The following is a 19,705-nucleotide window of genomic DNA, read 5'->3' on the forward strand; positions in this document are numbered from 1 at the left end:
GCTGGCTGACAGTCACGGCCCTCTGCTCAGAGAGGAGTGGAGAGCTGAGCAAATAGTGGGGTTTGATCGCTCAGTTCTCACTGCAGAGTCGGCAAGGGATAAATGCAGCACGGAACACTGCTGCATCCTCCTATGCGGAGGGGACTTGATAAAAAGGTACATGTATATAGAATTTTTTTTTTATTACACAGGGTAGGCATGGTAGGCAACAGGAAGGGGTGGGGCGCATTTTTAAACACTTACCGACCGCTTCGCCGCAGATGTACGTTGGTCCTTGACGCTAAATACCAGGGTTATGGCAGCAGATAGCTGCCATAACCCCGGTATTTTTTAAAAATGGTGGGTGATCTGCTTCCAGGTAAGGGTGATCCCAGCGGAAGAGGTGTGGCAGAAGAGGTGCCCCTCCCACCGCGTCCCGGTCCTTTTTCCAGGTTACCGGGCCCGCCGGCAGCGGGGAAAACGATCCGGTCCCAGGTCCTCTTAGACAGGAAGTCGAGTGAGGGCAAGATGGCCCTCATTCGACTCTATGGTCTTGGAGGACCGGAGCGATGTCAAACGTCCTTTCCTTGGGATAGACAGATTCACCAAAAACTGGAGAGGTAGTAACATGACCCGGGGGGTTTCCAAGCTGGAAACCAGCTGGATATATAGGCTTAAGTCCTATACCCCATTGGGTCTGAACATAGAATGGGATCTGAATGCGTTCATTAACAACTCTTGATATTACCCCATTACTATGTTCCCCAGTTTTTATATATTGTGCTCTGACTTGTTTTGGATATGATTTTTTGTATTCTATAAGATTCTGATTTAGAGTGTTAACATTTAAAATTGTATTCATTGTCCAACTTTTCAGCTTTTTTTAATTCTTAATTATGTGTCATAATGTTTTTATATTTTGCTTTGTTCCGTTATGTGAAGAGAGTGTTGTTTCTTTTCCCCCTTCTGTGGTCTATAGTGTGACCAGCAGAGGGCGCTGTGATCTCTGATCAAGCAGTGTGTTGACTTTTGATAATGGGGGTTACTGTTATAAAAGTCTAATATTTAAAAGGCTTTTTTCCTCTTTTTTGCCTAAATCGATCCCATATTATTTGGCGATCGGAGTGATGGGGCTATTATGCCTCTATGTTTATCTTTACCATTCCCACATCCGAGCGGTGGAGCGCAAGCTGGCCGTTTCCGGGTGGTGGTGAATTGGATTACTTCCGCCCGTCTCAATCCTATATATATGGCGTTGATGCCGTAGGACCACACCCCTAGACGACGTCAGCTCTGACGAAACGCGTCGGGTGGAGCCTACGGCGACGCACGCCACACGAGGAAGAGACACGGCGGCCATTTTTCTGGTGGGATGCGCGAGCACCCGACCGTACGGAGGAGGAAATAAGCAACGCTCTCTAATTGCGGCTGTCGAGTAAGTGCAATTTTATCCTTTGGGGACAATAAAACCTTTTAGCAGTGTACACTATGTGTTGGTATTTTGTTTCCTCACATGGCGACCCTGCAAGGACTTAACGACTGCCCGCTTGATGGATAATATCTAATGAGGAGGAGTGAAGGATCCCGGCTTTCCAGGGCTTGTGCCATTAGCGCTTTTGACCTTTGTAATGAGGGTCATTGGGATCTGGTAAGGATCAGTGTGTGCGGGTGCCTGGTGGTGGTTTCCCTCGCTGAGGATCTTCACATCTCTCCCCTTCTTTTGGAAGTTTTTATTTATCCATGGGAAAGAATTGGAACTGTTGCTTATTATCCACTAATATCAAAGATTTCTTTGATTAATCTTACAAGATTAGCGCCACATTTGTATTTCTATTGCTATTGATCTTTCTGTTTCCAAAGATTTGTGTTGGCTGCTTTTCGCTTATTGAATGTTTTATATTATATTCTAGCGCAGCAATATTATGTTTTATAGTCGTTGCCTAGCAACCGGTTTAAAGAGCCGATTTTTTTTAAACATTTTTTTTTTTCTTTTTTAGTGTACTTGTCAGGTCTGAGACCTTTTTGAGCCCAGATCCCACAATAAAGAGGTCCTGCCATACCTATTTCTATTACAAGGAATGTTTACATTCCTTGTAATAGGAATAAAAATGATAAATTAAAAAAAAAAAAACCTGTATAAAAATAAAGAAATAAATAGGAAAAAAAAAAAATGTAAGCGCCCTGTCCCCGTTAGCTCGCGTGCAGAACGCATACGGAAGTCCCACCTACATATGTTAACGGTATTCAAACCACACATGTGAGGTATCACCGTGATCGTTAGAGCGAGAGCAATCATTTGAGCCCTAGACCTCCTCTGTAACTCTAAGTTGGCAACCTGTAGAAATGTTTAAATTGTCGCCTATGGGGATTTTTAAGCACCAAAGTTTGTGGCCATTCCGCGAACGTGCACAATTTTGAAGCATGACATGTTGGGTATCTATTTACTCAACGTAACATTATCTTTCACATTATGGAAAAAATGGGCTAACTTTACTGTTTTCTTATTTTTTTTAATTAAAAAAAGTGAATTTTTTCCAAATAAATTGCGTTTGGAAGACCGCTGCGCAAATATGGTGTGATAAAAAATATTGCAACGATCTCCATTTTATTCTCTAGGGTCTCTGCTAAAAAAGAATGTATAATGTTTGGGGGTTCCAAGTAGTTTTCTAGCAAAAGAAACTGATTTTAGCTTGTAAACATAAAGTGGTTAAGAAAAGCCTAATTTTCTGGGAAAATCAGGCTTCGGCTCAACTCCTCCCACATCCCAGGCCCCTTTTTTGCTTCTTTAATTTGAAAGGCGGTCTCATTCGCCAATTTAGCTTTTTCTAAGAAAAACTTCCCCAAATAGATCTAAACATCGAAAAAATATTTTTATTTTTTAAATAGGACATTGCTCTTAAATATCTCCAGTCTAATCAAAACTAAAAAGGAGGTTTGACTTTACATATACTTTCCTGCCAGTTTGTTCCGCTTTATGACAGTCCTACTGACTGCAGTTTTGGGGAGACCACAGTACAGAAATCTGTGAGACAAATCATGCCATTGTAAAGATGAGCGAAAACTATTTAAAAAAAAAAAAAAGAAAAGTATGGGATTTTTTTGGCATACTTACCTGTCCCCTGCCAGCTCTAAGGCTGAGAACCATACGATCAAACACCGCTGACCGCTTGGTTCTTAGAGCTCCCTCAGCAGAGAGCTGGTGACTGTCAGTCACTGGCTCTCTGCTCTTCCCCCCAGGCGCTCACTGGAGCACTGGGCTGTGGAGGGGGCAGGAGCGGCCAGCTCTGTGACGTCAGCCGACAGGGGGCTTCAGCCCGCTGTCTGCTGAAAATGGGTCACAGAAGTGGAGAACGATCTGCCATCCTGTGATTCACAGGAGAAGCATAGCCAAATGAGCTTTGGCTGTACTTGTCCTTTAAAACATTGAAAAGAAATACATATTCTAGCAGATGGGTTTTCCTATTTATGTGGTCTTGGCAAAAACTCTGCTCTGTGTTTCTTTGGACACATTACATTTAATAAGCAGTACATGAGGCAGGAATATACTTACCCTTGGATTAAAGACTCAAACAAAGTGTTGTAGAAGTCCAACCGGGGGCTCGTTAGGTCACAGGGAACTTTGCTGATGAAAGGCAATAGATTGGGGAGGATAACGGTTGCCAAGCCTCTGCCTCCCTCTCTGAGGACTGTCCATAACTTGGGTAGAACGCCCTTCTTTGCACTTACATAATCCCAGCATTTCTAGGAGAAAACAGTAATTTATTAAGAACCTCTCACATCAAAAAACTTTTGTCAGCCCAATAATAATAATAATAATAATAATAGATGAGTGTTTGCTGTCCCCATTCTTATTTCAAATACAGTAATTTTTTTTTTTTTTTTTTAAAACTATTCACAATGTTGGCCCTTTACAGAGCACAAAAGTGTATTTACAGAAGTCCCTGCCCTTGAGGCGCTTCCAATTATATACCGAAAAAAATTATAAACCCCCATGTTTTAGCCCTCATTTTTCATTAGCTGAACTCAAAGATCTAAGAAAACCGGGTTTCATTCGTAAAGAGAACATCTCTCCAAAGTGTCAGACGCCATTGAATGTGAGCATTTGTCCACTCAAGTCGGTTATGACGACGAACTGCAGTCAGGTGGAGACCCCGTTGAGGACGACGATCATGCAGATGAGCTTCTCTGAGACGTTTCTGACAGTTAGTGCAGAAATTCTTTGGTTATGCAAATCGATTGTTGCAGCAGCTGTCCGGGTGGCTGATCTCAGATGATCTTGGAGGTGAAGATGTTGGATGGGGAGGTCCTGGGCTGGTGTGGTTACACGTGGTCTGCGGTTGCGAGACCGGTTGGATGTACTACCAAATTCTCTGAAACACCTTTGGAGACGGCTTATGGCAGAGAAATGAACATTCAATTCATGGGCAACAGCTCTGGTGGACATTCCTGCAGTCAGCATGCCAATTGCACGCTCCCTCAAAATGTATGACATCTGTGGCATTGTGCTGTGTGATAAAACTGCACATTTTAGAGAAGCCTTTTATTGTGGCCAGCCTAAGGCACAACTGTGCAATAATCATGCTGTCTAATCAGCATCTTGATATGCCTCACCTGTGAGGTGGATGGATTATCTCGGCAAAGGAGGAGAAGTGCTCACTAAGACTCCATTCACACTAGCACGACTTATCAGGCGACTTGTGTGCCCTCAAGTCGCCCCAAGTCGCTTTTCATAACAAATGCAATGTAAATGAATGAGAGCCGTCTTCATATGCACTACTGAAGTCGCTCCGACTTCAGAAAAGGGTCCTGTACTACTTCAAGGCGACTTGTATCCGACTTGTGCCAATAGACTTCAATGGGAGTCGCCTCCAAGTCGGATCCTTATCTTTTGTCAAGCGACTGTGATCCGACTTTCCAGGAAGAAGAAGGAAAATTAACCAGGCATTCCCCACATTGCAGCCATGCCTACAGTTCCTATATACCATTATCTCTGCCTGGTCTGTGTGAGTGGCACTGGTGGACACAGATAAGTGGCACTGGTGGGCAGTGGCACTGGTGGACACTGATATGTGGCACTGATACGTGGCACTGGTGGACACGGATACGTGGCACTGGTGGCCACTGATTCATGGCACTGATATGTGGCGCTGGTGGGCAGTGGCACTGGTGGACACTGATACGTGGCACTGGTGGGCAGTGGCACTGGTGGATACTGATACGTGGCACTGGTGGGCAATGAGGAAATGAGTAAAAAAAAAAAAAAAAAAAAAAACACACAGAAAAAGGGGAATTAGGTCACAACACATCATATTCTGATTGGCTAAATACAAAGTCGTCTATCATATAAGTCGCTTTAAATAATTCACAAGTCGCGCTGAAGTCGCGGTAAAAAGGGCGTTCCGATCAGATCCGCCTGTCAGTTTTTTAGGCGGATCTGATCGGATGCCCCATTCAGCCCTATGGAGCAGCGGATGTCAGCAGTGACATGTCCACTAACACCCACTGCCATCCGCATCCGATTCTGTCCGTGAAATCCGGACGGATGGAAACCCTATTTTCCATCCGTCCTGGGGATCAGATCAGATGCGATCGGATGAGAGCAGACAGGCAGTCCGCTCTCATTCGATTGCCCATAGAGAGCAGCAGGGCTCTGAAACCTCCCTCTCCGCACACAAAGCGGAGACGGAGCTGTCTTCTGCCGGCTCAGCGGGGATCGGCGGATCGATCCCCGCTGAGCAGAGCGCGGTCCGCAACGGAATGCGGACCGTGTGAAAGGGGCCTAACACAGATTTAGACAGATTTGTGAACAATATTTGAGAGAAATAGGCCTTTTGTGTACATAGAAAAGTCTTAGATCTTTGAGTTCAGCTCATAAAAAATGGGGGCAAAAACAAGTGTGTTGTGTTTATAATTTTTTTCAATGTAAATCCTTATGGGAATGGAACTCAAATATCATTAATAAATAGCAGCCACCTACTTAGCTACCGTGCCAAATACATAGCCAATAATAATTCAGCCTAGGACACATCTCAACACAATGCAGAAAAGCCATAGGACTGGATGAATTCTTACAAGAGGAGGACCTTTGTTTATTTTTACATTCCCCTCACCAAAACCATCTGTTGAAGTGTATCTAATGCCAAACCTTCTCACAGTAGTTATGGATTATATGGGGGAAGGGGGTAGAACCGCTGTATGGTTTTTACTGCTGTTTGGGTCACCATGGGGAGATCCACCCTCGCTACGAAAATCAAACATTTTACGGTTATCCCCAGAAACGGAAGAGGGGAAATCTTCAAACGGGGACACCTGTTTAATTAAGAATGGCATTTCCCCTCACGTTAGAGATATTTGCTCTTGCTTTTTGTCATGCAATTAAACACAAATTGGGAGGGAAATCTCCCCAATGGCAGCTTTACATACACTGGAAAATTCAAGACTAACACTAACTAGTCTTTTCCCTCCCCCTCTTCCTACCTACCCTGTGTAAGAAAGATCTGTAGAATTGCTTTTTAGTCCACTCCATTTTGGTCATGTAATGAGCTTTGGGTCATTGAGGAGCTGCTGCAAGGGAGAGGAGTGAGCCCGAACACTCCATGACACAGGGGAGACGGAGCTGCAGGATCACAGGACCGGAGGGGACTTGACAAAAAGGTAAATGTATATACAGATTTTTTTTTTCCCCACACAGGGTAGGCATGATAGACAACAAGAGGGGGGTCATTTTTAACAAAATTGTGTTTTTATGGAAAAATCAAGCTTATGCCTAAATCCTCCCACATCCCAGGTCTCTTTTTTACTTCTCTAATTTGATAGGAGGTCTCATTCGCCAATTTAGTTTTTTAGAAGTAAAACTTCCCCAATTGGATACAAACACAGAAAAAAGAGAAAATATTTGTTTTTAAATATAACATTACTCTTCAATATCTCCATTCTATTCAAAACTAAAAAGCAGATTTGACTTTACATATATTGCACTTTCATGGCAGTTTGTTCCTCTTCAGGACAGTCCTACTGACTGCAGTTTTGGGAAGCCCACAGTACAGAAATCTGACACAAATCATGCCATTGTAAAGATGAGCAAAAACTATTTTGTGGTATGATCAGTATTGTACCCTAATGGGACTCAAGCATTTACACCATATATTCAACATAAAAAAGACCAAAAGGCTGGTCTGTCTTACCTTGGATACCTGACGTACGTAATTTGTATAAATGTAGGATACACTACTGTATTGACTTCGCTTATGGATGTGAATTAAAGTGGTTGTACACCCTCACATATACCCATCAAAGAGAACAGCCTCAAATGATACACAGAGATGATACACAGAGATGAAACAAATCCTGCTACAAAAGTTTTACTTGCAATTCTGCAGTCTCGCCATCTCTACACATAGTGTTAAAAAAAAAATCTTAATTTGCCAGCAAAACATAGGGGAGGGTAGAGAGACTGCACTTACACTGTGTGAGAGCTGATTAGAGAAAAGGGATACCCCCCCCCCCTCGGCAGAGGAATGAAGGAACGTGCAGAGCTGTATTCTGAATAGACAAGCTGTGTGCTTATCTCCCTTCAAGCTCCCTCCCTGACACAAATTTAAGCTCATATTATCTCATGTGTCAGAGAATTAGTCAGAAGTGACTCATGCTGACAACAGAGGAACAAAGCACCAGAGAGAAATGGCACTTAGAGCTTTGGAGAGAGACAATTAAACACTACAGATATATGTGCTTAGTTCAGATTTAAAGGATGGTGTTTACAACCACTTTAAGACCACCAGTTAATTGGGGAGTCCTGAGGAAGTAAATCTGCTCTTTGACATGCGTACACTTCTACACAAACAATGCTCTTACTGGCTTATCACAATTATTTTTGGTTGTCTATATAATGATTTTGATATCTGTGTGTGTGATTTTTAACATTGGGGGTTTGTTATACTATCTACCATTTCACATTTACATTACGCATCACTATACATTTTTTTTATATACTTTCTGTGACACTTAAAAGAAAAGTATGGCCAAAGCTTTCATGGCCATACTTTTCCTGTGGGTCACAGCCAGCGCAGTAACTGTTGCTCTCCTGTAGTCCAGAATCAGCCAATAGCACAGAGCTGCTCCAGAATCTGAAAGCATCCTGATCATATTGTTGGGATTCACCTAGCTGCCCGACTGACAGCTGGCTCTGACCTCTCAGCGTGTGGCTGAGAGACGAAGCCTGCTGCTCCTGCCTCCCTCTCCAGCCTGGTGCTCCACTGAGCGCTGGAGGGGCATTGTAGAAAGCAATACAGAGAACTAACCAATCAGCAGTCATGTGATCACTCAGTTCTTGTGCTTAGAGCCAACAGACTGATGCTGCTGCATAGAGAGGAGTATGTAGGTTTGTTTTTGTTTATAACCATATTCATCTCCTTTAATGTTTGTACTGTTGTGAATGCTGGGAATTAAAATTCTGTTCAATGTTTCCAAATTTAAAAATAATCCACCTAGGGATGAGGAAATCCTTGGTAGCGTACAATATTGGGGTACAGTGTACAGGAATAAAATGTGGGCAGTGCTTATTTCACATGATGACAACATGAGCAAACTGTGTGGCCAGGCAGTGGGAAAGGTGAATAGAATTCTAGGATACATCACTAAAGAGATCACCAGCAGGAGAAATAGAGATCATTAGTTAGACCTCATTTAGAAAACTGCGTCCAGTTCAGGAGACCTCATGGACAAAAAAAAAAACACAAGAGATCAAACTAGTCCAGTGAAAGGAAACCGAAATGGTGAAAGGTTTGAGTAAAAATAAATTTTAGAAGAAACTTCAGGTACCCAATATGTAAAGTACAGTCTTAAGGAAAGATGTGAAACGGGGTACATGAGTTAAACCTTTAAACACATTAAGGTTGTAAATAAGGTTGAGAAGAGTAATATTTTTAATTTGAAGCTAAAATCATGAAAAACTGATGACCTCAACCTAGCAGAAGGTAAGTTCAAAACTACCGTATTCTAAATGAGAAATTAAAAGGAGGAATTATTTTTATCTATTTTTAATATTCATACTCGTCTAGGTGGATGCAGCGTTGCTCCAATGGTGCATCGGTCTCCTGACGGCTCTAAGATTGAGAACCGAGCAATCAATTACCGTGGATTGCCCGGTTCTCAGAGCTCCAAGAGCAAAGAGCTGGTAACTGTCAGTCATCAGCTGTCCGCACTCACTGGAGCGCTAGGCTGTGGAGGGAGTGAAAGCAGCTCGCTGAGAGGCTGAACCGGGTGCTGGCCCAGGCATGTGAGCAGATCCCGACCATATTGTCACGTTCTTCACCAAGCCTGGACCGGCTTTGTTACATCAGCTGACAGAGGGCTTGAGCCCGCTGAAAACGGGTCACGGGAGTGCAGAACGAACTGCACTCCTGTGACCCACAAAAGAAGTACAGCCAAATGAGCTTTGGCTTTACTTCTCTTTTAAGGGCAGCTGATGATCGGTACAGACTTCCAGCAGAGATAGTGAGTCAGTCAACAGTCAGCAGGTTCAAACGTGTGTGTGGGACAAACAGATATTAATTCAGGCAAAAGCAACAAATAAAAATGGTTTAGACTCAATGGACCACCTGGCCTTTTTTTCTGCTGTCATTTTATGTTTCTATGTTTTTAGGATACTAAGTTGTTGTCTATTTTTGGGATGCCCACACTCACAACTTAACACTAAATAAGTTTCACCTATTATTTTTTTTAATGTAAGGTATGATCAGTAGTCTTAAAAACAATGCCATATGTATTAAAAATAAAAAAAAATAGGTAGGTTACCTCTATGGTGGATACAGTGTACAAGACGGCTTCCCACAGAGCAGGACATACTACAGCATCACTGTCGTCAATACTGAGCAAAACAGCCGGACACACTCGGGAAGCCTCGGTGTTTAAGAGATCAGGGAGGTACTTGCACAGTGCAGAGATCAGCTCAAAGAAAGCTGAGCGAATCTACAAAACAAAAACCAGAATATGTACACACATTTACAAAGTTTTATTTTTATTTAAAAATAAATACAGTATCTTACAAAAGTGAGTACACCCCTAAGTGAAAATGTCCAAATTTGGCCCAAAGGGTCAATATTTTGTGTCCACCATTATTTTCCAGCGCTGCCTTAACCCTCTTGGGCATGGAGTTCACCAGAGTATCATAGGTTGCCAGTGGAGTCCTCTTCCACTCCTCCATGGATGTTAGAGACCTTGCGCTCCTCCACCTTCTGTTTGAGGATGCCCCACAGATGCTCAACAGGGTTTAGGTCTGGAGACATGCTTGGCCAGTCCATCGCCTTTACCCTCAGCTTCTTCAGCAAGGCAGTGGTCATCTTAGAGGCGTGTTTGGGATCATTATGTTTGAATACTGCCCTGCAGTCCAGTCTCCAAAGGGAGGGGATCATGCTCTGATTCAGTATGCCAGAGTACATGTTGGCATTCATGGTTCCCTCAATGAACTGTAGCTCCCCAGTGCCAGCAGCACTCATGTAGCTCCAGACCATGACACTCCCACCACCATGCTTGACTGTAGGCAAGACATACTTGTCTTTGTACTCCTCACCTGGTTGCTGCCACACACACTTGACACCATCTGAACCAAATAAGTTTATCTTGGTCTCATCAGACCACAGAATATGGTTCCATTAATCCATGTCCTTAGTCTGCTTGTCTCCAGCAAACTGTTTGTGCATCATCTTTAGAAGAGACATCCTTCAGGGATGATAATCATGCATACTACTTTGATGCCGTATGCGGCACACTGACAGGCTGACCCTCCACCCCTTCAATCTCTGCAGCAATGCTGGCAGCACTCATACGTCTATTTCCCAAAGACAACCTCTGGATATGACGCTGAGTACTTCTTCTTTGGTCGACCATGGCAAGGCCTGTTCTGAGTGGGACCTGTCCTGTTAAACAGCTGTATGGTCTTGGCCACCATGCTGCAGCTCAGTTTCAGGGTCTTGGCAACCTTCCTACAGCCTAGGCCATCTTTATGTAGGGCAACAATTCTTTTTTCAGATCCTCAGAGTTCTTTGCCATGAGGTGCCATGTTGAACTTCCAGTGACCAGTATGAGAGAGTGAGAGCGATAACACCATATTTAACACACCTGCTCCCCATTAACACCTAAGACTTTGTAACACTAACGAGTCACATGACACGGGGAGGGAAAATGGCTAATTGGGCCCAATTTGGACATTTTCACTTAGGAGTATACTCACTTTTGTTGCCAGCAGTTTAGACATTAATGGCTGTGTGTTGAGTTATTTTGAGGGGGACAGCAAATTTACACTGTTATACAAGCTGTACAATCATTACTTTACATTGTAGCAAAGTGTCATTTCTTCAGTGTTGTCACATAAAAATATATAATAAAATATTTATAAAAATGTACGGGGTGTCCTCACTTTTGTGAGATACTGTGAACCCCAGCCAATCTGATTTAGGAGAACTGCCATACCTGACAAAATAATTTTAAGGGGCACCTTTTCAATTATTTAACAAGCAGTAGTCAAATAAACTATGCATATTGTCTTAGGAGAGTCTCCTGACTTCATTCAATCCATGAAATTGCTAGTTTACAAATGTTATGGTCACTACAGGTACCCTTTAGGCTAGATTCAAATTTGTGCGGGTGGTTGCGGGACAATGTGTAAATCGCATTTGTTCCAGCACCAAAACCACACTACTCTTTTGCAGATGCAGGGGGCTGCCATTCGTCTTAATGGCAACCCCACACATCTGAGAAAACACAGCCCATTTTTGGTCACAGGAAATCGCATGGTGCGAAAACACTGCGATCTCCCTGCATTTGTTTTGAAAAAGGTGCAGAAACCGTTTTTTCTGCCCATTTAAATGAATGGGCTGCCATTGCTATGCAAAAGTGGCTCACAGAGCCGCATAGATGAGAACCTGGCCTTTGGGCTAGGTTCACACTGAAGGCGGATTTGAAATCGTGCGAGTTCAGCTAAACTGGCACGATTTCAAGCAGGCATTTCAGTGCGAGTTTGGGGGAGATTTGAGAGACATCTGTGCAGGTTATTCACAGATGTCTATTGAAATCACCCCTGGAGTCACCAAAAGTAGTGCAGGAACTACTTTTGGGAATCGGTGATGCGCCACAAAATTAGCGTTGCACCGATTCAGACATTCTAAAGTGCTTAAACTTGTGTACATCCCCCAAACCTCCTAATTTGTGGAAGAATGGTTGGGGACGGACAAGCTGCAAGCTATATCAATTAGGTGGGGTGCGGAGTGTAGTGAGAGCTGATAGAGGTACGTGCTGCCTCTAAATGACTGCACTTTATACCTGTCCGTAGATTATTTTTTCCCCTTTATGTTGATTAAGGTATTAAGATCTACACAACCTTTTTTTTTTTTTTTTTTTTTTTTTTTTTAAAACTTGGAGATGCTCGAATTTATACATCAGCACTGAATCATGGGCAAGATTCAGGTAGCATAAGGAAAACACAATATGCAGAAGGAAGCCCTGAGATCTTACATTTGGCGACTGGTGCTTGCTGTACTTCCAGAACTTGCTCTGTGACAGCAGGTGAGCCAACCTCTCCTGGAGGAAGCTGCTCTCTCCACTTGGCAGCACAGAAAGCAGACGCTTCAGAGCCAGCAAAGAACAGGTGACAACTCGGAAGTACTTAGATTCCCTTTCCTCTGGTGGGACTGTTCTGCAGGAGGGGAAAGAAAAAAAAATATCACAAAATGCTTTCATTATCCAAATAAAAAAAAATGAACGTTTTCAAAATTTGTATTATGTTGCACTCCAGAAAAGCATAAGCACACGGTACATATGAAAACAGTTTTACCTGTAAAAAGATTAAAATCTGCTATTTTCATAAATATATTTTCTTTCATATTTTTTTTTAATTAAAATTCTGCTCAATCATGTGACCAGGGTAACACTGTTCAAGACTACGCCCCCAGCTTTGGGATCATTAGACAATAATGGAACGAAGTGCTGCCCCTTTCTCAACCTATGCAAGGCATTACAGGAGCTTCGTATAAAAACAAATTCAGGTACTAGCCCTGGATAAATAAAAAAATAAATGCAATTTTTTAAAATATATAAAATTGTAAGAATTATGTTTTTATATCTTCCTAAAGTGAAGCACTGTATAATGTTTAGATTTACCAACAATGACAGTGTGAGGGCCTAATAAAGTATAACTAAAAAGGCAAACATTTTTTTTTTTTTTTTTTTAGCTTTGGATAGAGTGGAGAAGTTTTAGAACCCCTGACAGTTTTTATTGCTGTCAATGCCCCCCCCCCCCCCCCGGTTATGGAGAGTCACGCTCTCTATTTGTCCTGTTACCCTTAGCATTGTTAAGTGAAAATAAAAGAAAATCCCACATTTTGGGTTGTCCCCTGAAAAGTAAGAGGGGAAATCTTCCAAAGTTTTGGTGGCCTTTTCTCTGCTAAATCAGCACTGCAGGCTATAGCCTGCAACACTGATCAGTGTATTCTGAAGTGTCCCCGCCATCAGAATGCAATAGCTCAGTGGGGAGGATTCTCCCTTCTACATCAAGTGTGTAGATGGGGAAATGGAGTCAACTTTCTAAAGTTCGGCTTCTGTTGGACCAGCTGTCATACACACGGGCTGAATGTCGGACGGTTTTTATTGAACCAGTGGATGTCGCCCAACCCGTATAGTTTGCAGGGATACACATTCACTTCCTGTTTTGGTTATGCGAGAGGAAGTGCATCCACTCTCTAATTTCCTATGCTCAATACCGCCTGACCGCAATCTTTATCGGAACACTATTTGGGGACATCCCTATACAGGAATCCAACACAGATGGACCGCTCAGGTGAGATATAACTCAGGTGCAGGTCGGATCCGCCATCCAGACAATTCATAAATCATAGAAAAAAGGGTGACCGCACTCAGATATAGTTGAAAATCAAAAATTGGAGTCGATTTATTCTTCATCATACATCAATACAAGACTGGTAAATCATGGGACAGGTAATACGTTGACACGTTTCACGACAAAACCAGTCGCTTACTCATAACCATACAAATGGTGTCTGAGGAAAAACCACAGATAAAGGGAAAGTGGCAGCTGAAGTAAATTGATGTTAATTATGCCATCTAGAAGAAAGCCACTCCCATCACCTGTGGTGTAAATCCACAAAAACCCTTGAAAACATCAATTTGTCACATAATAAATAGCTATTATGTGACAAATTGTTGTTGTTTTCAAGGGTTTTTGTGGATTTGCACCACAGGTGATGGGAGCAGCTTTCTTCTAGATGGCATAATTACCATCAATTTACTTCAGCTGCCACTTTCCCTTTATCTGTGGTTTTTCCTCATGATGAAGAATAAATATACCGTATTTTCACGACTATAAGGCGCACCGGATTATAAGGCGCAGTATCAGTTAACGGTAAATTTTCAAACTATTTTCATATATAAGGCGCACCGGATTATAAGACGCACTTTTTTTTTTTTTTTGGAACGTTGATCCGCACGAGGTTTACTGGCAGGTGCTCATCGCGAACCTTCGGATGACAGTTCTAGCGGATACTTTATGCCAGGCATCCACTGGCACACAGTGGCATAACTGTCCCGCCGTTGCCTCCCGGTCTTCGTGAAGGAGTGCTCTCCTTCCATCATCCAGTTTTCCCACGTGATTCGCAGTTTCGCCTTGAAGGAACGATTGACACTTATGTCCAGTGGTTGCACCCCTTTGGTCAAACCATCCAGTTAACGGTAAATTTTCAAACTATTTTGATATATAAGGCGCACTGCCGGTTTTTGATCAAATTTTAGGATTTTCAGTGCGCCTTATAGTCCGAAAAATACGGTACTCCAATTTTTGATTTCAACTAGATCTGAGTGCGGCCACCCTTTTTTCTATGATTTATGGACATCCCTATAAAGACATACACTCCCACACTCTCCTTGGCTTACTCATTATTACAAAATACAGATGTGGATACCTCTCCATCCTACATTAGAGTCTGGGAAAAAGACCTCAACCAAACTTTTACACTAAACCAAATGGACTAATGAAAAATTGAACGAAATGAAATAGAAGGATGCCATTTACACATAAAGCCTCCATCTCCAATAAAATTCAGGAAGCACAATACAAACTTAACGAGATCCAGTACTATAAGACTCTACACCAATTAAATGGAATGTTCCTCCACAGTCATACAGATTGTTGGTGTTGTAAAATGCAAAGGGGTACTCTACTGCATATATTTTTGAAATGCCCTCTACTTGCCCTCTTTTAGTCAGCTGTGTAGACACTTTGCTACAAACTTACAGAAGTCCTAACAGATAATGCCTTAAAGGGATTTTCCTTTTCAAGTTACCCCCTCTCAGTCAAACGATACAAGAATTTGCTATTGATTAATTTAGTGAGTGCAGGTACAGCTCGCATCCCTATCTTATGGAAACAGACCCCCTTCAAAGATCAACAAAGTGGTTCTCCTGAATCAAGGAAACTAGAGGATTAATTACCTTTCCTTCAATGGTCCTACGCCCCTTGCTGAAATTTTCTACCCAGCTTCTCCTGGGTGTGGGGATGCAGTTATCTTTAGTGACCTGCGAGGGATGACGTCACTCCCATGCATGAGCAGGATGCACTCCTCTCGGCACATTGGTGTTGTGCCACAATGTATACGGAGCTGTGCATGTATACGGAGCTGTGCTTGTATACTGAGCTGTGCTTGTATACTGAGCTGTGCTTGTATACTGAGCTGTGCTTGTATACTGAGCTGTGCTTGCGCCGGTCAGTGTACATTGCAAAGCAGACAGACAGGTAGGTTTCTTATATTGCTGCAATAGAGAGTGCGCCTGCTTGCAGCTTCCTGCATCACAGAGAAGAGAAATTCAGAAATACCTGACACTATTAGAGAGAGTATTGTTCCACTCCAGAATACAGTTCTCATCTTCTCTATGATTTTGATGGACTTAACCTCCATTTATTGGTAATGCAACATTTCGTACTTCCTTTTTCATAATAGTTCTATACGGTCAAAACAAACATTCCTTTCTATCCTTATCCACAGTAGGTATTGCTTAAAGAGGTGGTCCAGGCCCCTTCAGAAATAATTAAAAGTCAGCAGCTACAAATACTGTAGCAGCAGACTTAATATAAGGACACCTGTCCAGGGATCCCATGGTGTCTTCACCCCAGCCTTTTTTTCAATCAGCTCTCAGGTGCTGCCACCACCATTGCTTGAAAAGCAAATCGGCAGCTTCACAGCCCGTTCCCTAGTGCGCATGCGCAAAGCTAGCAGCACTTTATGAATGGCCCGGCAGCAAGGGAAGGAAGAGGGGCAGGGGCGAACTTCCAGGTGACTTTGCCACAGCGAGATCACCCGGGAGTGGGAGCGGGTATCTGTCAAAACCGGGTACCCGCTCCCCTCTCCTCCCCAAAAAGGTGCCACATGTGGCAGCGGAGGGAGGGGGGGGGGGGGGGGAGTAGGAGGCAGATAAGCAGAGCTTCCCCTTTTGGGTGGAGCTCCGCTTTAACCTGTTCTGTGTAACCTCTATCTTTCACTTCTCGTTACTTTTCCTTTCTTTCAAATTGTCTTCCACCTGATTACTAAACCCCCCTTTCCCTTTCAACTTAGGGGTATTCCCCCTATATCCCTCTTGTCCCTAAAAATCTTAAAATTAGAGCTCTTAAAGCGGAGTTCCACCCTAAATTGATACTTCATCTTCTCGCTCCGGGTCACCTGAAAAACAAAATGGATAATCGCAATTTTTTTTTTTTTTACTTGTAGAGAAAATATACTTACTTTACTTCCTTCTTCCTCCCCTCGGCGGCCACGGCGATTTGTCACTTCCTGGCTTTTGCAATGATTCCTGGGAGCTGAACGTCATCGCTCCCAGGAATCGTTGCGCCTGCACCGGCCCCGACGTTAGTTCCAGTGCGCGCGCGTCATTCCCTTCTAAACAGTTTCTGGGCATGCCCAGAAGCTGTGGAGGGATGACGTGCGCACACCGGAAGTGACGGCGGGGCCAGTGCGGTGCATCGTGGGACCGAAGAAGAAGGAAGAGGACGCAGAAGAGGATCGCGCTGGCTTCAAGCTGCCCACACCTGAGATGGCAGCGCTGGAGAATACTTTTTCAAGGTAAGTATTTCTCCTAAAAGGTAAGTGCAACCCGGGACAGATCAGAGGCTATCCATTGTGGAATGTACTAGCCCTGACTGTCCCGGGGGTATTTTTATTAAAAAATGTATTCCCAGGGTGGAACTCTGCTTGAAGTATGCAGAATGACTTCATTCACCGGATGGAGAGACCTGCAACCCTGACCATTTAAAGTGCCAGGAGAATGCAAACTTGCATGTATAGATTTAGGGATGGAGGCACATGGTTTTAAAAGGGTGCTCCAGGCCACAATTTTCCTACATACATTTTCTACTTTAATTCAACTTTAGTGCACTCCTTCAGAGTTTTCTCTCTCACCCTAATATTATACAAAAATTAACTGAAAAAAAGTCAGCAGGAAAAAAAAATAAAAATAAATCAGAAAGACACTTACTGTACATCACTTAGGGAGTCCGGGGTTTCCTTCAGGAGATGATCAAGTAAAACCTACATGTGGAAAAAAAAAAAAAAAGGTATAAATACATTTTTAATAAAAATACAAATGTGGCGCTAATCTGGTAGCTATAATCAAAAGAAATGTCCTTGATATGCGTGGATGAAAAAAGCAACAGTTCAAATTCTTTCTCATGCATAAACAAAAAACTTCACAAAGAAGGGGAGAAATGTGAAGATCCTCAGCAAGGGAGACCACCACCAGGCACCCGCACACACTGATCCTTACCAGATCACATTGACCCTCATCACAAAGGTCAAAAAACGCCCATGGTACAAGCACTGGAAAGCCGGGATCATTCACTCCTCCTCCTAAGAAATCTTCCACCAAGCGGACAGTCCTTAGGTCCTTACAGGGTCCCCATGTGAGGAAACAAAATGCCAACACATAGTGTACACTGCTAAGAAGTTTATTGCTCCCCAAGAATAATAAATACACTTACAGGATAGCCGCACTTAGAGAGCGTTGCTTTATCCACCTCCGAGCGGTCGGATGCTCGCGCATCCCACCAGAAATATGGCCGCCGTGTCTCTTCCTGGTGTGGCGTGCGTCGCCACAGGCTCCACCCGACGCGTTTCGTCAGAGTTGACGTCGTCTAGGGGTGTGGTCCTGCGGCGTCAGCGCCATATATATAGGATCAAGACGGGCGGAAGTTATTCAATTCACCAACACCCGGAAATGGCCTGCTTGCGCTCCACCACCCGGATGTGGGAATTTTAAGAAAAAAGGCATAGAGGCATAATACCCCCAACATTCCGATCACCACATAACATGGGATAGAATTAAGCAAAAAAGAAGAAAAAAAGCCTTTTATATATTAGACTTCAATGACGTTAATTCCCACCATTGAAAGTCAACACGCCAATTAGTCGGAAAACACAGCGCCATCTGGTGGTCGCACTTCAGACCACAGGAGGGGGAAAGAAACAGCACTCTCTTCACATTGCGGAAAAAAAACAGGATATAAAAACAACATTAAAATAATTCAAATTTAAAACGGTTGAAAAAACTGGAAGAACTAGAAAGTGAAGATAATTCTTATAGTTGGCACTCTAAATTAAAATCTCAAAGGGCACACAAAAAATCTACCCAAAATAGGTCAAAACACAATAACCACAAACTGGGGAACATAGTAATGGGACTATATCAGGAATTGTTAATGAACGCATTCAGATCCCATTCTATGTTCAGACCCAATGGGGTATAGGACTTAAGCCTATATATCCAGCTAGTTTCTAGCTTGGATACCCCCCGGGTCATGTTACTACCTCTCCAGTTTTTGGTGAATCTGTCTATCCCAAGGAAAATGGTTCCCTTTGGATCCCTTTGATGGCACTGGTCATAGTGTCTCGAGACACTATGTTTCGGGAACCCCTTGACTATGTTGGCCACATGCTCCTTTAGTCTGACATGGAGCTCCCTTATGGTGCAGCCAACATAGTCAAGCCCGCAGGGGCACCTCAACAAGTAAACTACATATCTCGTAGTACAAGATATAAAAGGCTTGATCTTAAAGTCTTGGCCTGTAGAACTGGAGGTGAATGAACAAATTCGCCTACTTCTATTGTGGTTCAACTGACAGATGGCACATTTTCTACAAGGGAAAAAACCACCCATGGTTTGAAAGAAGGACGTAACCCTAGGGGGATCCCTTACGTTGGGAGCCACCTGGAGTTTCAATGGTGGAACGCCACACCAGGAAGAGACACGGCGGCCATATTTCTGGTGGGATGCGCGAGCATCCGACCGCTCGGAGGTGGATAAAGCAATGCTCTCTAAGTGCGGCTATCCTGTAAGTGTATTTATTATTCTTGGGGAGCAATAAACTTCTTAGCAGTGTACACTATGTGTTGGCATTTTGTTTCCTCACATGGGGACCCTGTAAGGACCTAAGGACTGTCCGCTTGGTGGAAGATTTCTTAGGAGGAGGAGTGAATGATCCCGGCTTTCCAGTGCTTGTACCATGGGCGTTTTTTGACCTTTGTGATGAGGGTCAATGTGATCTGGTAAGGATCAGTGTGTGCGGGTGCCTGGTGGTGGTCTCCCTTGCTGAGGATCTTCACATTTCTCCCCTTCTTTGTGAAGTTTTTTGTTTATGCATGAGAAAGAATTTGAACTGTTGCTTTTTTCATCC

General features: G+C 43.2%; 1 protein-coding gene across 1 annotated transcript in view; it reads right to left on the minus strand.

The window, feature by feature from the left end:
• LTN1 (listerin E3 ubiquitin protein ligase 1) overlaps positions 1-19,705 on the minus strand; it is a 197,260-nt gene that overhangs the window by 142,800 nt on the left and 34,755 nt on the right. Inside the window, exons 5-8 of the mRNA XM_082246619.1 lie at positions 17,512-17,564; positions 12,490-12,670; positions 9,775-9,948; positions 3,530-3,720 (exon numbers count right to left, since the gene is read on the minus strand). Of these exons, the coding sequence (XP_082102745.1) occupies positions 3,530-3,720; positions 9,775-9,948; positions 12,490-12,670; positions 17,512-17,564 (599 nt within the window). The remainder of the gene's footprint in view (positions 1-3,529; positions 3,721-9,774; positions 9,949-12,489; positions 12,671-17,511; positions 17,565-19,705) is intronic.

Source organism: Pelophylax lessonae, assembly GCF_965119305.1.
Source record: "Pelophylax lessonae genome assembly, chromosome: 2".
Classification (NCBI taxonomy): domain Eukaryota; kingdom Metazoa; phylum Chordata; class Amphibia; order Anura; family Ranidae; genus Pelophylax; species Pelophylax lessonae.